The sequence below is a fragment of the Oncorhynchus masou genome, unplaced genomic scaffold (genome assembly GCF_036934945.1).
Source record: "Oncorhynchus masou masou isolate Uvic2021 unplaced genomic scaffold, UVic_Omas_1.1 unplaced_scaffold_1832, whole genome shotgun sequence".
Lineage (NCBI taxonomy): Eukaryota > Metazoa > Chordata > Actinopteri > Salmoniformes > Salmonidae > Oncorhynchus > Oncorhynchus masou.
The window spans coordinates 59362-76105 of NW_027008345.1; the positions used below are offsets into that span (position 1 = coordinate 59362).

General features: G+C 42.5%; 1 protein-coding gene across 1 annotated transcript in view; it reads left to right on the top strand.

The window, feature by feature from the left end:
- The window catches only part of LOC135532353 (A-kinase anchor protein 13-like), a 51640-nt gene extending 38307 nt beyond the window's left edge, over window positions 1-13333 (top strand). Inside the window, 6 exon segments of the mRNA XM_064959915.1 lie at window positions 60-130; window positions 1838-1882; window positions 3535-3585; window positions 3947-4417; window positions 7322-7616; window positions 12586-13333. Coding sequence (XP_064815987.1) covers window positions 60-130; window positions 1838-1882; window positions 3535-3585; window positions 3947-4417; window positions 7322-7616; window positions 12586-12635 — 983 coding nt within the window. The 3' untranslated portion in view covers window positions 12636-13333.
- Window positions 13334-16744: the final 3411 nt, after the last annotated feature.

Sequence of the window (16744 nt, forward strand, 5' to 3'; positions counted from 1 at the left end):
TGTGACAATGCCGGGCAACATGTCTTCTACATATCTGATGAGTGTCTTGTGTTGTATAGATGGGGACAAAGAAGAGGGAGAGGACAGAGCAGACCTTCGCAGGACAGAGTCAGATGGTGTACTGAAGAAGGTTACCCACAATCCACCAAGCTATATCTGACAGTAAACCAGCTGGTGGTACTCAATACACCAAGCTATATCTGACAGTAAACCAGCTGGTGGTACTCAATCCACCAAGCTATATCTGACAGTATACCAGCTGGTGGTCCTCAATCCATCAAGCTATATCTGACAGTAAACCAGCTGGTGGTCCTCCATCCACCACGCTATATCTGACAGTAAACCAGCTGGTGGTCCTCAATCCACCAAGCTATATCTGACAGTATACCAGCTGGTGGTACTCATCACACCAAGCTATATCTGACAGTAAACCAGCTGGTGGTCCTCAATACACCAAGCTATATCTGTCAGTATACCAGCTGGTGGTCCTCAATCCACCAAGCTATATCTGACAGTAAACCAGCTGGTGGTCCTCAATCCACTAAGCTATATCTGACAGTAAACCAGCTGCTGGTACTCATCACACCAAGCTATATCTGACAGTAAACCAGCTGGTGGTACTCAGCCACCAAGCTATATCTGACAGTATACCAGCTGGTGGTACTCAATCCACCAAGCTATATCTGACAGTATACCAGCTGGTGGTCCTCAATACACCAAGCTATATCTGACAGTATATCAGCTGGTGGTACTCATCACACCAAGCTATATCTGACAGTATACCAGCTGGTGGTCCTCAATACACCAAGCTATATCTGACAGTAAACCAGCTGGTGGTCCTCAATCCACCAAGCTATATCTGACAGTAAACCAGCTGGTGGTCCTCAATCCACCAAGCTATATCTGACAGTAAACCAGCTGGTGGTACTCATCACACCAAGCTATATCTGACAGTAAACCAGCTGGTGGTACTCAATCCACCAAGCTATATCTGACAGTATACCAGCTGGTGGTACTCAATCCACCAAGCTATATCTGACATTATACCAGCTGGTGGTACTCATCACACCAAGCTATATCTGACAGTATACCAGCTGGTGGTCCTCAATACACCAAGCTATATCTGACAGTAAACCAGCTGGTGGTACTCATCACACCAAGCTATATCTGACAGTATACCAGCTGGTGGTCCTCAATACACCAAGCTATATCTGACAGTAAACCAGCTGGTGGTCCACAATCCACCAAGCTATATCTGACAGTATACCAGCTGGTGGTACTCATCACACCAAGCTATATCTGACAGTATACCAGCTAAATATTTCCAAAAGTGTTCTTCAACTGTCCCCAAAGGATAACCATTTTGGGTTCCAGGTAGAACCCTTTTGGGTTCCAGGTAGAACCTTCTGTGGAAAGGGTTCGCCGGTAGGATGTGTGTTTGTTTGTTTTGAGGCTCTGAGGCCATATGTCTGACCAGGAAGTGGTTGAGTCCTTACAGTTCCGTACATAAAACTCATTACATCATTAAAGTATTGTACATGAACAGAGTCATTAGGATGCATTAATCTGCCTCTGCTATGAATTAGCCGTGGGACTCTTCCTGCCAAGCCCATCTCTAATACAGAACACTTAATAACACAGGACGCTAGTTGTGTAATAATAGACCTAATACAATGACTACAGTGGTGTCTTCCCAGCACATGGGGATATCTCCAACAAACACACACACACACACACACACACACACACACACACACACACACACACACACACACACACACACACACACACACAATCCTCTCCTGTGTTCAGTCATGCTGGAGTTTTGTGTTGTCAGGGGGAGAATGCGACCATGATGCTGTTACTGAAGAGGAACACTGAGGTAAGAAAGGTATCTGACCAGACTACCACATAAACATACACCCCAGACCCAGAACATAAATATACACCCAGGACCCAGAACATAAATATACACCCAGGACCCAGAACATAAACATACACCCTAGACCCAGAACATAAAAATACACCCCAGACCCAGAACATATATATATATATATATATATATATACACACCCTAGACCCAGAACATATATATATACACCCCAGACCCAGAACATATATATATACACCCTAGACCCAGAACATAAATATACACCCTAGACCCAGAACATAAATATACACCCAGGACCCGGAACATAAATATACACCCAGGACCCAGAACATAAATATACACCCAGGACCCAGAACATAAATATACACCCAGGACCCAGAACATAAATATACACCCTAGACCCAGAACATAAACATACACCCCAGACCCAGAACATAAATATACACCCAGGACCCAGAACATAAACATACACCCCAGACCCAGAACATAAACATACACCCCAGACCCAGAACATAAACATACACCACAGACCCAGAACATAAATATACATCCCAGACCCAGAACATAAATATACATCCCAGACCCAGAACATAAATATACACCCCAGACCCAGAACATAAATATACACCCCGGACCCAGAACATAAATATACACCCCAGACCCAGAACATAAACATACACCCCAGAACATATAGATACACCCCAGAACATATAGATACACCCCAGACCCCAGAACATAAATATACACCCCAGACCCCAGACCATAAATATACACCCAGGACCCAGAACATATATATACACCCTAGACCATAAATATACACCCCAGACCCAGAACATAAATATACACCCCAGAACATAAACATACACCCCAGAACATATAGATACACCCCAGACCCAGAACATAAATATACACCCCAGAACATAAACATACACCCCAGAACATATAGATACACCCCAGACCCCAGACCATAAATATACACCCTAGACCCAGAACATAAACATACACCCCAGAACATAAATATACACCCCAGACCCAGAACATAAATATAAACACCCCAGACCCAGAACATAAATATACACCCCAGACCCCAGACCATAAATATACACCCCAGACCCCAGAACATAAATATACACCCCAGACCCAGAACATATATATAAACACCCCAGACCCAGAACATAAATATAAACACCCCAGACCCAGAACATAAATATACACCCCAGACCCCAGACCATAAATATACACCCCAGACCCCAGACCATAAATATACACCCCAGACCCCAGACCATAAATATACACCCCAGACCCCAGAACATAAATATACACCCCAGACCCAGAACATATATATACACCCTAGACCCAGAACATAAATATACACCCCAGACCCAGAACATAAATATACACCCTAGACCCAGAACATATATATACACCCTAGACCCAGAACATAAATATACACCCCAGACCCAGAACATAAACATACACCCCAGACCCAGAACAAAAGCAGGTCCTCCAACCCTTCATAGTGTGACCTGCTGTCTGTTTTCTTCTTTCAGTTTCCCCAACCCTTCATTGTGCTATCTATCTCTGTTGTCTTCTAGCAGGTCCTCCAACCCTTCATTGTGCCATCTATCTCTGTTGTCTTCTAGCAGGTCCTCCACAGTGTGAGCCACATCCATGACCTGCTCAGCACCCTGCAGGTCAGTGTCCTCGCCTGTCCTCTCTCCTGATGACTTGGGACCAGCTGTATTGTACTTAACCAGAAGAAGCTGAATGACTCCTCCACTTCACTTTGACTGTGTTTTTGTGTAGTGTATCGGTCACTGTGTCCCCACAGACAGTGGTATATGTGTCTCTGTGTCCCCACAGACAGTGGTATATGTGTCTCTGTGTCCCCACAGACAGTGGTATATGTGTCTCTGTGTCCCCACAGACAGTGGTATATGTGTCTCTGTGTCCCCACAGACAGTGGTATATGTGTCTCTGTGTCCCCACAGACTGTGGTATATCTGTCTCCGTGTCCCCACAGACAGTGTTATATCTGTCTCTTTGTCCCTGCAGGCAGTGGTCGTCCAGCAGGACAGCTTCATTGAGGATCAGCGCCAGGCTCTCACCAACCGCCCCGAACGCCTCACCTCCTTCTTCTCCTCCCGTCCCTCCTCCCGTCCCTCCTCCCGCCACAACTCCCTGATCGAGCAGGAGAAACAGCGCAGCCTGGAGAAACACAGGCAGGAGACGGCCGCGCTGCAGCGTCAGCAGGCCACACACGACCAGGAGAAGAGGAGGAGGGAGAGGGAGTGGGAGGTGCGGGAGCAGCAGCTGACAGACAGGGAGGTGCAGCTCCTGGTACAGGAAGAGGAGACGGGGAGGAGGAGCAGGGATCTAGTTACGGAGAGGGTGGAGCTACAAAGGAAGAAGAAGGACTATCTGATAGATCTAGAGAGACTGAGAGACGCTCAGGGGAAACTAGATCGAGACAGAGAAAACATACTCAGAGAAATGGAGAATGTAGAACACATGAGAATGGCTAAGGTAAGATGCTATAATATCTATACTAAAATATCTATGAAAATTTAGAATAATTATCTATCTATATTAAAATATATATACTAGAATATCGTATCTAACTATACTATTCATACTATACTATCTATACTCTAATATCTGTCATATTTATAAAATACTATCTGTACTATACTCTCAATAGTATCTATACTTTTATATCCATCAACTTTATTCTATGCTATAATATCTATCATATTTATAATATATTACCTATACTAACTATATTATATCTAAACTATACTGTCTGTACTATAATAGCTATCATATTCATAATATAGACTTAATATAGATAATATATTATCTATGCTATAATATCTATCATATATTATCTATATTAAATCTATATTATATCTATACTATACTATGTATCGTATTTATAATATATTATCTGTACTATACTATAATATCTATCGTTAGTATAATATATCTATAATATACTATCCATATTATATCTATACTATAAGATATATCATATTTATAATATTATCTATACTATTTATACTATATCTATGCTATAAAAGCTGTACTATATTATCTATCATACTTATAATATATTATCTATACTATACTATCTATACTATTATACCTATCAACTTTACTCTACACTATCTCCTATAATATCTATCATATAAATAAAATATGATCTATACTATCTATATTATATCTATGCTATAATATCTATACTATAATATCTATCATAGTTAGTATAGTACAGATAATGTATTATATCTATATTATATATATTCTATAATATCTACACTACAATACCTATCATATTTATAATGTATTATCTATACTCTCTATATTATATCTATGCTATAATATCTGTTATCTGTACTATACTCTCTATAATATCTACACACTAATACCTATCATATTTATAATGTATTATCTATATTCTCTATAATATCTACACTACAATACCTATCATATTTATAATGTATTATCTATACTCTCTATATTATATCTATGCTATAATATCTGTTATCTGTACTATACTCTCTATAATATCTACACTACAATACCTATCATATTTATAATGTATTATCTATACCCTCTATAATATCTACACTATAATACCTATCATATTTATAATGTATTATCTATACTCTCTATACGATTGTCAAGACGTATCGGTTAATCTGGCGACTGCTGCTCATCGAATGATTAACGGTTTATAATTGCGTGATTAAATGAATCAGGAAATGATTAACTCATTAACCACCATGGTCAGAATATATCAGAATATTGATTTGACAACAGTCGCTAATTAATCAATTTCCTCTACAGTCTCATTCCGAACGTCGCATAATCCGTGAATCTGCACAAACCCGGGTCCCACCAATGAGTTCGAACCCGGATCCCACCAATGAGTTCAGACCCCGGGTCCCACCAATGAGTTCGAACCCCGGGTCCCACCAATGAGTTCGGACCCCGGGTCCCACCAATGAGTTCGGACCCCGGGTCCCACCAATGAGTTCGGACCCGGGTCCCACCAATGAGTTCGGACCCGGGTCCCACCAATGAGTTCGGACCCGGGTCCCACCAATGAGTTCGGACCCGGGTCCCACCAATGAGTTCGGACCCGGGTCCCACCAATGAGTTCGGACCCGGGTCCCACCAATGAGTTCGGACCCGGGTCCCACCAATGAGTTCGTACCACACCAATTTAGTTGATTTTTTTAAATTTATTAACAAGCTAAAATGATAAGACAAGATGCATACACAAAAACACATTCGAGGCTATTGATTAAAACTTAGTACAATCGACCAACACACTATGACGCGTGTCGCCCAAAATGGGGATTTGAAAGAAAGAGAAAATACATGAGAGAAATATACATTTGCATTAGTCAGCTATGCATATTTTAATCCTAACCTTTCCCCAAACTGCCACTTCTATATTATCTATACTATTATATCTCTTGTGTCTGAGCCGTTGAGTTGCGACTCCATTTTGTCCCTATACCAACATTTCGCTTGTTTAATTATTATATATATTCTTTATTTAACCTTTTTTTAACTAAGCAAGTCAGTGAAGAACATATTCTTATTTTTAATGGCAGCCTAGGAACAGTGGGTTAACTGCCTTGTTCAGGGACAGAATGACAGATTTTTACCTTTTCATCTCAGGGATTTGATCTAGCAACCTTTCGGTTACTGGCCCAATGCTCTAACCACTAGGCTACCTGCCGCCCCAAAATTTTGAAGAGTGAATTCCGATTGGTCAGACCAGCATTGAATGGTTCTTGTCACAGGTACATCCTGGTTGAGTTTCTGCCGATAGGACGGTAGGAGTAAGATGGAGTCGTGGTCGGATTTGCCGAAGGGAGGGAGGGGGAGGGCCTTGATTGCCTTGTGGAAGTGTAGCAGTGGTCCAGTGTATTGCCCTCATGCAATAGTCAATGTGGTGATATAATTTAGGTAGCCTTGTTCACAAATTAGCTTTGTTAAAATCTCCTGCTACAATAAATGCAGCTTCAGGATATATGGTTTTCAGTTTAGTTTCCAGCTAATTTCCTTGAGGGCCGTTGAGGTATCTGCATGGGGGTAATATCACGGCTGTGACTATGATCGAAGAGAATTCTCTTGTGAGATAATGTGGTTGGAATTTGATTATTTGGAATTCTAGGTCAGTTGAACAAAATTAATAGAGTTCCTGTATGTTGTTATCATTACACCATAGTCGTTAATCATGAGGCATACATCCCTGCTCTTCCTCTTCCCAGGGAGATTTCTGTTTCTATCGGCATGATGCATGAAGAAACCCGGTGGCTGTATTGACTCAGACAACATCACTATAATGTTGTAGTGATGTTGTCTATAATGTAATATCATATTCATAACCGCTCCTCCTGTCATCTCCAACAGAGGTGGATACAGAGAACTCCCTCCTCTACCTCAGACGACTCCCCCCACTTCCCCTCCTCTACCTCCCTGGACAAAGACCCAATGGACCCGACTGAGCTATCCTCCTCTCCCAGGAAAGAATCCCTGACCTCGTCAAAAGGGAAGAGCCGAAACCCGTTCTCCGAGGCCCCAGCCCTAATGGCCCCTAGTGGAGACAGTCAGAACAGGATACCGAACAGACTGCTGCAGCTGGCTAAAGACAGAAGCAAGAACAAGAAGGACATGAAGAAGAAGGAACAGGGTACACAGTCACCAGGTATAACTACAGTGTTGAGACAGGGAGGACAGTCACCAGGTATAACTACAGTGTTGAGACAGGGAGGACAGTCACCAGGTATAACTACACTACAGTGTTGAGACAGGGAGGACAGTCAGCAGGTATAACTACAGTGTTGAGGCAGGGAGGACAGTCACCAGGTATAACTACACTACAGTGTTGAGACAGGGAGGACAGTCAGCAGGTATAACTACAGTGTTGAGACAGGGAGGACAGTCAGCAGGTATAACTACACTACAGTGTTGAGACAGGGAGGACAGTCAGCAGGTATAACTACAGTGTTGAGGCAGGGAGGACAGTCACCAGGTATAACTACACTACAGTGTTGAGACAGGGAGGACAGTCAGCAGGTATAACTACAGTGTTGAGACAGGGAGGACAGTCAGCAGGTATAACTACAGTGTTGAGACAGGGAGGACAGTCAGCAGGTATAACTACACTACAGTGTTGAGACAGGGAGGACAGTCAGCAGGTATAACTACAGTGTTGAGACAGGGAGGACAGTCAGTAGATATAACTACAGTGTTGAGACAGGGAGGACAGTCACCAGGTATAACTACACTACAGTGTTGAGAAAGGGAGGACAGTCAGCAGATATAACTACAGTGTTGAGACAGGGAGGACAGTCACCAGGTATAACTACACTACAGTGTTGAGACAGGGAGGACAGTCACCAGGTATACACTACAGTGTTGAGACAGGGAGGACAGTCACCAGGTATAACTACAGTGTTGAGACAGGGAGGACAGTCACCAGGTATAACTACAGTGTTGAGACAGGGAGGACAGTCACCAGGTATAACTACACTACAGTGTTGAGACAGGGAGGACAGTCACCAGGTATAACTACAGTGTTGAGACAGGGAGGACAGTCAGCAGGTATAACTACACTACAGTGTTGAGACAGGGAGGACAGTCACCAGGTATAACAACACTACAGTGTTGAGACAGGGAGGACAGTCAGCAGGTATAACTACAGTGTTGAGACAGGGAGGACAGTCACCAGGTATACAATACAGTGTTGAGACAGGGAGGACAGTCAGCAGGTATAACTACACTACAGTGTTGAGACAGGGAGGACAGTCAGCAGGTATAACTACACTACAGAGTTGAGACAGGGAGGACAGTCAGCAGGTATAACTACAGTGTTGAGACAGGGAGGACAGTCAGCAGGTATAACTACACTACAGTGTTGAGACAGGGAGGACAGTCAGCAGGTATAACAACACTACAGTGTTGAGACAGGGAGGACAGTCAGCAGGTATAACTACAGTGTTGAGACAGGGAGGACAGTCAGCACTACACTACAGTGTTGAGACAGGGAGGACAGTCAGCAGGTATAACTACACTACAGTGTTGAGACAGGGAGGACAGTCAGCAGGTATAACTACACTACAGTGTTGAGACAGGGAGGACAGTCAGCAGGTATAGTGTTGAGACAGGGAGGACAGTCAGCAGGTATAACACTACAGTGTTGAGACAGGGAGGACAGTCACCAGGTATACAATACAGTGTTGAGACAGGGAGGACAGTCAGCAGGTATAACTACACTACAGTGTTGAGACAGGGAGGACAGTCACCAGGTATAACTACAGTGTTGAGACAGGGAGGACAGTCACCAGGTATAACTACACTACAGTGTTGAGACAGGGAGGACAGTCAGCAGGTATAACTACAGTGTTGAGACAGGGAGGACAGTCACCAGGTATAACTACACTACAGTGTTGAGACAGGGAGGACAGTCACCAGGTATAACAACACCACAGTGTTGAGACAGGGAGGACAGTCACCAGGTATAACAACACTACAGTGTTGAGACAGGGAGGACAGTCACCAGGTATAACTACACTACAGTGTTGAGACAGGGAGGACAGTCACCAGGTATAACAACACTACAGTGTTGAGACAGGGAGGACAGTCACCAGGTATAACTACACTACAGTGTTGAGACAGGGAGGACAGTCAGCAGGTATAACTACACTACAGTGTTGACACAGGGAGGACAGTCAGCAGGTATAACTACACTACAGTGTTGAGACAGGGAGGACAGTCAGCAGGTATAACTACACTACAGTGTTGAGACAGGGAGGACAGTCAGCGAGGACAGTCACCAGGTATAACTACACTACAGTGTTGAGACAGGGAGGACAGTCACCAGGTATAACTACACAACAGTGTTGAGACAGCGAGGACAGTCACCAGATATAACTACACTACAGTGTTGAGACAGGGAGGACCGTCACCAGGTATAACTACAGTGTTGAGACAGGGAGGACAGTCACCAGGTATAACTACACTACAGTGTTGAGACAGGGAGGACAGTCAGCAGGTATAACTACAGTGTTGAGACAGGGAGGACAGTCAGCAGGTATAACTACAGTGTTGAGACAGGGAGGACAGTCAGCAGGTATAACTACAATACAGTGTTGAAGAAGGGAGGACAATCACCAGGTATAACTACACTACAGTGTTGAGACAGGGAGGACAGTCACCAGGTATAACTACAGTGTTGAGACAGGGAGGACAGTCACCAGGTATAACTACAGTGTTGAGACAGGGAGGACAGTCACCAGGTATAACTACACTACAGTGTTGAGACAGGGAGGACAGTCACCAGGTATAACTACACTACAGTGTTGAGACAGGGAGGACAGTCAGCAGGTATAACTACACTACAGTGTTGAGACAGGGAGGACAGTCACCAGGTATAACAACACTACAGTGTTGAGACAGGGAGGACAGTCACCAGGTATAACTACACTACAGTGTCGAGACAGGGAGGACAGTCACCAGGTATAACTACAGTGTTGAGACAGGGAGGACAGTCAGCAGGTATAACTACACTACAGTGTTGAGACAGGGAGGACAGTCACCAGGTATAACTACAGTGTTGAGACAGGGAGGACAGTCACCAGGTATAACTACACTAGTGTTGAGACAGAGAGGACAGTCAGCAGGTATAACTACAGTGTTGAGACAGGGAGGACAGTCAGCAGGTATAACTACACTACAGTGTTGAGACAGGGAGGACAGTCACCAGGTATACAATACAGTGTTGAGACAGGGAGGACAGTCAGCAGGTATAACTACACTACAGTGTTGAGCCAGGGAGGACAGTCAGCAGGTATAACTACAGTGTTGAGACAGGGAGGACAGTCACCAGGTATAACTACACTACAGTGTTGAGACAGGGAGGACAGTCAGCAGGTATAACTACAGTGTTGAGACAGGGAGGACAGTCACCAGGTATAACTACACTACAGTGTTGAGACAGGGAGGACAGTCACCAGGTATAACAACACCACAGTGTTGAGACAGGGAGGACAGTCACCAGGTATAACAACACTACAGTGTTGAGACAGGGAGGACAGTCACCAGGTATAACTACACTACAGTGTTGAGACAGGGAGGACAGTCACCAGGTATAACAACACTACAGTGTTGAGACAGGGAGGACAGTCACCAGGTATAACTACACTACAGTGTTGAGACAGCGAGGACAGTCACCAGATATAACTACACTACAGTGTTGAGACAGGGAGGACCGTCACCAGGTATAACTACAGTGTTGAGACAGGGAGGACAGTCACCAGGTATAACTACACTACAGTGTTGAGACAGGGAGGACAGTCAGCAGGTATAACTACAGTGTTGAGACAGGGAGGACAGTCAGCAGGTATAACTACAGTGTTGAGACAGGGAGGACAGTCAGCAGGTATAACTACAATAAAGTGTTGAAGAAGGGAGGACAATCACCAGGTATAACTACACTACAGTGTTGAGACAGGGAGGACAGTCACCAGGTATAACTACAGTGTTGAGACAGGGAGGACAGTCACCAGGTATAACTACAGTGTTGAGACAGGGAGGACAGTCACCAGGTATAACTACACTACAGTGTTGAGACAGGGAGGACAGTCACCAGGTATAACTACACTACAGTGTTGAGACAGGGAGGACAGTCAGCAGGTATAACTACACTACAGTGTTGAGGCAGGGAGGACAGTCACCAGGTGTTGAGACAGGGAAGACAGTCAGCAGGTATAACTACACTACAGTAAAAAAGAAAGCATTAGAATGTTGTTGAGACCACAATCCAGTCCAGTTATTGGTTTTTTGGGTCTGTGGCCTGGGCTATTCTACTACAGTGTTGAGACCACAATCCAGTCCAGTTATTGGTTGTTGGGTCTGTGTCCTGGGCTATTCTACTACAGTGTTGAGACCACAATCCAGTCCAGTTATTGGTTGTTGGGTCTGTGGCCTGGGCTATTCTACTACAGTGTTGAGACCACAATCCAGTCCAGTTATTGGATGTTGGGTCTGTGTCCTGGGCTATTCTACTACAGTGCTATATCTTTATGTGCTGGGATCTGAGGGTTTTCCAAATGAATCACAAATTTTAAAACAAAGTTGTCTTTATTGCTTATGTCTTCACAGCAAGAGTTAATGCTTGGTGTGATCACCTTTGGCAACAATTAGAATACAATACGTCCTTCTGTGTGTTACCCTTAGGGCGACATTTAAACATTGTTTTTGTTGTTATTACTCAAGTTTAGTACATTTATTTGAGAGTCATTGATGGACAGAAATATTCAGACCTTGTCTCTAATTTTCATGCAAATATAAACAGGACTGAGACTGGACCCATCAGGAACACTCAACAACTCTATTCCAGAGTTAGGTTTCAGAAGACTGCTCCCTTCATATTTTTCTGATCCTAACAAACTCCCCAGTCCTTTCCGATGACAAGCATACCCATAACATGATGCTGCCACCACAATACTTGAAAATATGATCCAATTTAATCAAATGTTTTAATAAAATTATTATTTAAAATGTTGTTAAGCAGCAAAATGTGAAGACTGTATGAGGGGTGTGTAGATTTTCACGAGGCAGTGTAAATACGACCGTGGTTTGATTGTAGTCTGTTTATCTGTTTGTCTCCGTAGATATCCAGCACCTAGAGCCTCCTCTAGATGGAGAGATCTACTTCTGCTGAGGAGACCCCTCTGCATCTCCTGTCAATGCAACGTCCCTCTCATCAGCTGAATGGAAGGCCAAGTTGCCAAAGTGCCCCCATCGTCAAACCCTCTAAGTCCTCACAAACACTCCCAACTGACACACAATAGGAAGTGGAAGGTCTCTCATCATGTGAGTCATAAGCTCCAGCTGCAATGTTCTGTCTCAGTGCTCACTACAGATTGGCTCCTGACTGTCACCTGCTAAAAAAATATAACAATAAGGACACTGCTTCTATGTTAGATACTGTAGGTTAAAGATTGTCTATAACAATAAGGAAACTGCTTCTATGTTAGATACTGTAGGTTAAAGATTGTCTATAACAGTAAGGACACTGCTTCTATGTTAGATACTGTAGGTTAAAGATTGTCTACAACAATAAGGAAACTGTTTCTATGTTAGATACTGTAGGTTAAAGATTGTCTATAACAATAAGGACACTGCTTCTATGTTAGATACTGTAGGTTAAAGATTGTCTATAACAGTAAGGAAACTGTTTCTATGTTAGATACTGTAGGTTAAAGATTGTCTACAACAGTAAGGAAACTGTTTCTATGTTAGATACTGTAGGTTAAAGATTGTCTACAACAATAAGGAAACTGCTTCTATGTTAGATACTGTGCTCCTGATGTGTTTGACATGTTGCAATAATCTCAATACATTTTACATTTGATGCTATTGATCACATGAATCATCTTTTCTGGTGCATGTCCAAGATCGATAATCAATATGTTGTTTATACAGATCAGTCTACACAATATTGATACTATATAGTCCCATAAGAACTGGAGAAAACTCAAAGACTGATGTCAGTTGATCGTTGTTGTGGTTCAATGTTTAAGAGCCACTTGTTACTAATACCTGAAGAACCAGAGAACACATATGGAACCATGTTGTAACCAAAAATACGTTAAACAAATCAAAATATATTTTATATTTCAGATTCTTAAAAGTAGCCGCCCATTGCCTTGATGACAGCTTTGCACATTCTTGGCCTTGTCTCAACCAGCTTCATGAGGTAGTCACCTGGATGTTTTTTTAATCGAGGCACACCTATTAATTAAAGTACATTGTGGATTGTCTTTCCTTCTTAGGGCTATATTCAGTATACCATTCCTATTTGGTAAACGACCAAGTCCATATTATGGAAAGAGAAACGACAGCCCATCATTACTTTAAGACATGAAGGTCAGTCCGTATGGAAAATGACAAGAACTTTGAAAGTGCAGTCGCAAAAACCATCAAGTGCTCTGATGAAACTGCCTCATGAGGACCGCTACAAGAAAGGAAGACCCAGAGTTTCCTCTGCTACAGAGGATAAGTACATTAGAGTTCGCTGTACCTCAGATTGCAGCCTAAATAAATGCTTCACAGAGTTCAAGTAAGAGACACATCTCAACATCAACTGTTCAGAGGAGACTGTTTGAATCAGGCCTTTGTGGTCGAATTGATGCAAAGAAACCATTACTAAAGGACACCAATAGGAAGAAGAGACTTGCTGGGCCAAGAAACACGAGCAATGGACTTTAGACCGGTGAAAATCTGTCCTTTGGTCTGATGAGTCCAAATTTGAAATGTTTGGTTCCAACCACCATGTTTTGTAAGATGCAGAGTAGGTGAACGGATGATCTCCACATGTGTGGTTCCCACCTTGAAGCATGGAGGAGGATGTGTGATGGTGCTTTGTTGGTGACACTGTCTGTGATTTTATTTAGAATTCAAGGCACACTTAACCAGCATGGCTACCACAGCATTCTGCAGCGATACGCCACCCCATCTGGTTTGCGCTTAGTGGGACTATCATTTGTCTATCAACAGGACAATGACCCAAAACACACCTCCAGGCTGTGTAAGGGATATTTGACCAAGAAGGAGAGTGATGGAGTTCTACATTAGATGACCTGGCATCCACAATCACCTGACCTCAACCCAATTGAGATGGTTTGGGATGAGTTGGGCCACAGAGTGATGGAAAGGCAGCCAACAAGTGCTCAGCATATGTGGGAACTCCTTCAAGACTGTTGGAAAAGCATTCCAGGTGAAGCTGGTTGAGAGAATGCCAAGAGTATGCAAAGCAGTCATCAAGGCAAAGGGTGGCTACTTTGAAGAATCTCATCTCAAATATATTTGTTCTTTGTTTAAAACTTCTTAGGGCTGAGATCCCGTTAACGGGGTCGATATGACAACAGCCAGTGAAAGTGCAGGGCGCCAAATTCAAAACAACAGAAATCTCATAATTAAAATTCCTCAAACGTACAAGTATCTAATACCATTTTAACTTCTTGCGTCGAGCAATCCCGGATCCGGGATTCTATTTATAGCCTCAAGCTCATTAGCATAACGCAACATTAACTATTCATGAAAATCGCAAATGAAATGAAATAAATATATTTGCTCTCAAGCTTAGACTTTTGTTAACAACACTGTCATCTCAGATTTTCAAAATATGCTTTTCAACCATAGCTAAACAAGCATTTGTGTAAGTGTTGATAGCTAGCATAGCTATAAGCCTAGAATTCAGCCAGCAGCATTTTCACAAAAACAAGAAAATCATTCAAATAAAATCATTTACCTTTGAAGAACTTCAGATGTTTTCAATGAGGAGACTCTCAGTTAGATAGCAAATGTTCAGTTTTTCAAAAAAATATTATTTGTGTAGGACAAATCGCTCCGTTTTGTTCACGTTTGGCTATGAAAAAAACCTGTATCCAGTTATAGCCTCAAGCTCATTAGCGTAACGTTAACTATTTATGAAAATCGCAAATGAAATGAAATGAATGTGCTAGCTCTCAAGCTTAACCTTTTCTTAACAACACTGTCATCTCAGATTTTCAAAATATGCTTTTGAACCATAGCAAAACAAGCATTTGTGATAGTTAGCGTTGCATTTAGCGGGCAACATTTGCACAAAAACCAGAAAAGGATTCAAATAAAATAATTTACCTTTGAAGAACTTCGGATGTTTTCAATGAGGAGACTCTCAGTTACATAGCAAATGTTCAGTTTTTCCTGAAAGATTCTTTGTGTAGGAGAAATCGCTCCGTTTTGTACATCACGTTTGGGTACCAAAAAAAAACGAAAAATTCAGTCATCAAAACGGCGAACTGTTTTCCAAATTAACTCCATAATATCGACTTAAACACGGCAAACGCTGTTTAGAATCAATCCTCAATGTGTTTTTCACATATCTCTTCATTGATATATCGTTCGTGGTAGTCTCCTTTCTCCGGTGAATCGCTTGGAAAAAGACGTGCAGTTGAAGATGACGCACCAATTTCGACGGAGGACACCGGGCGGACACCTGGCAAATGTAGTCTCTTATGGTCAATCTTCCAATGATATGCCTACAAATACGTCACAATGCTGCAGACACCTTGGGGAAACGATAGATAGGGCAGGCTCATTCCTGTTGCATTCACAGCCATATAAGGAGACAATGAAAAACAGAGCCTCAAAAATCCTGCTCATTTCCTGGTTGCAGTTTCATCTTGGTTTTGCCTGTAGCTTCTGTTCTGGGGCACTCACAGACAATATCTTTGCAGTTCTGGAAACGTCAGAGTGTTTTCTTTCCAAAGCTATCAATTATACGCATAGTCGAGCATCTTTTTGTGACAAAATATTGCGCTTAAAACGGGCATGTCTTTTTATCCAAAAATGAAATAGCGCCCCCATAGATTTAACAGGTTAAAGGTAATCGTATTGTTAATCCCACCACAGTGTCCGATTTCAAATAGGCTTTACAGCGAAAGCTCCACAAACGATTATGTTAGGTCAGAGCCAAGCATCAGAAAAACAGCCATTTTTCCAGGCAAAGAGTGGAGTCACAAATCTGAAATGGAGAATTAATCACTAACCTTTGATGATCTTCATCAGATGACACTCATAGGGCTTCATGTTAGACAATACATTTATGTTTTGTTCGATAAAGTTCATATTTATATAAAAATATCTCAGTATACATTGGCGTGTTATGTTCAGTAGTTCCAAAAACATCCGGTGATATTGCAGAGAACAACATCAATTTACGGAAATACTAATTTTAAATGTTAATGAAAATACAAGTGCTTTACAGCGAAAGCACCACAAACT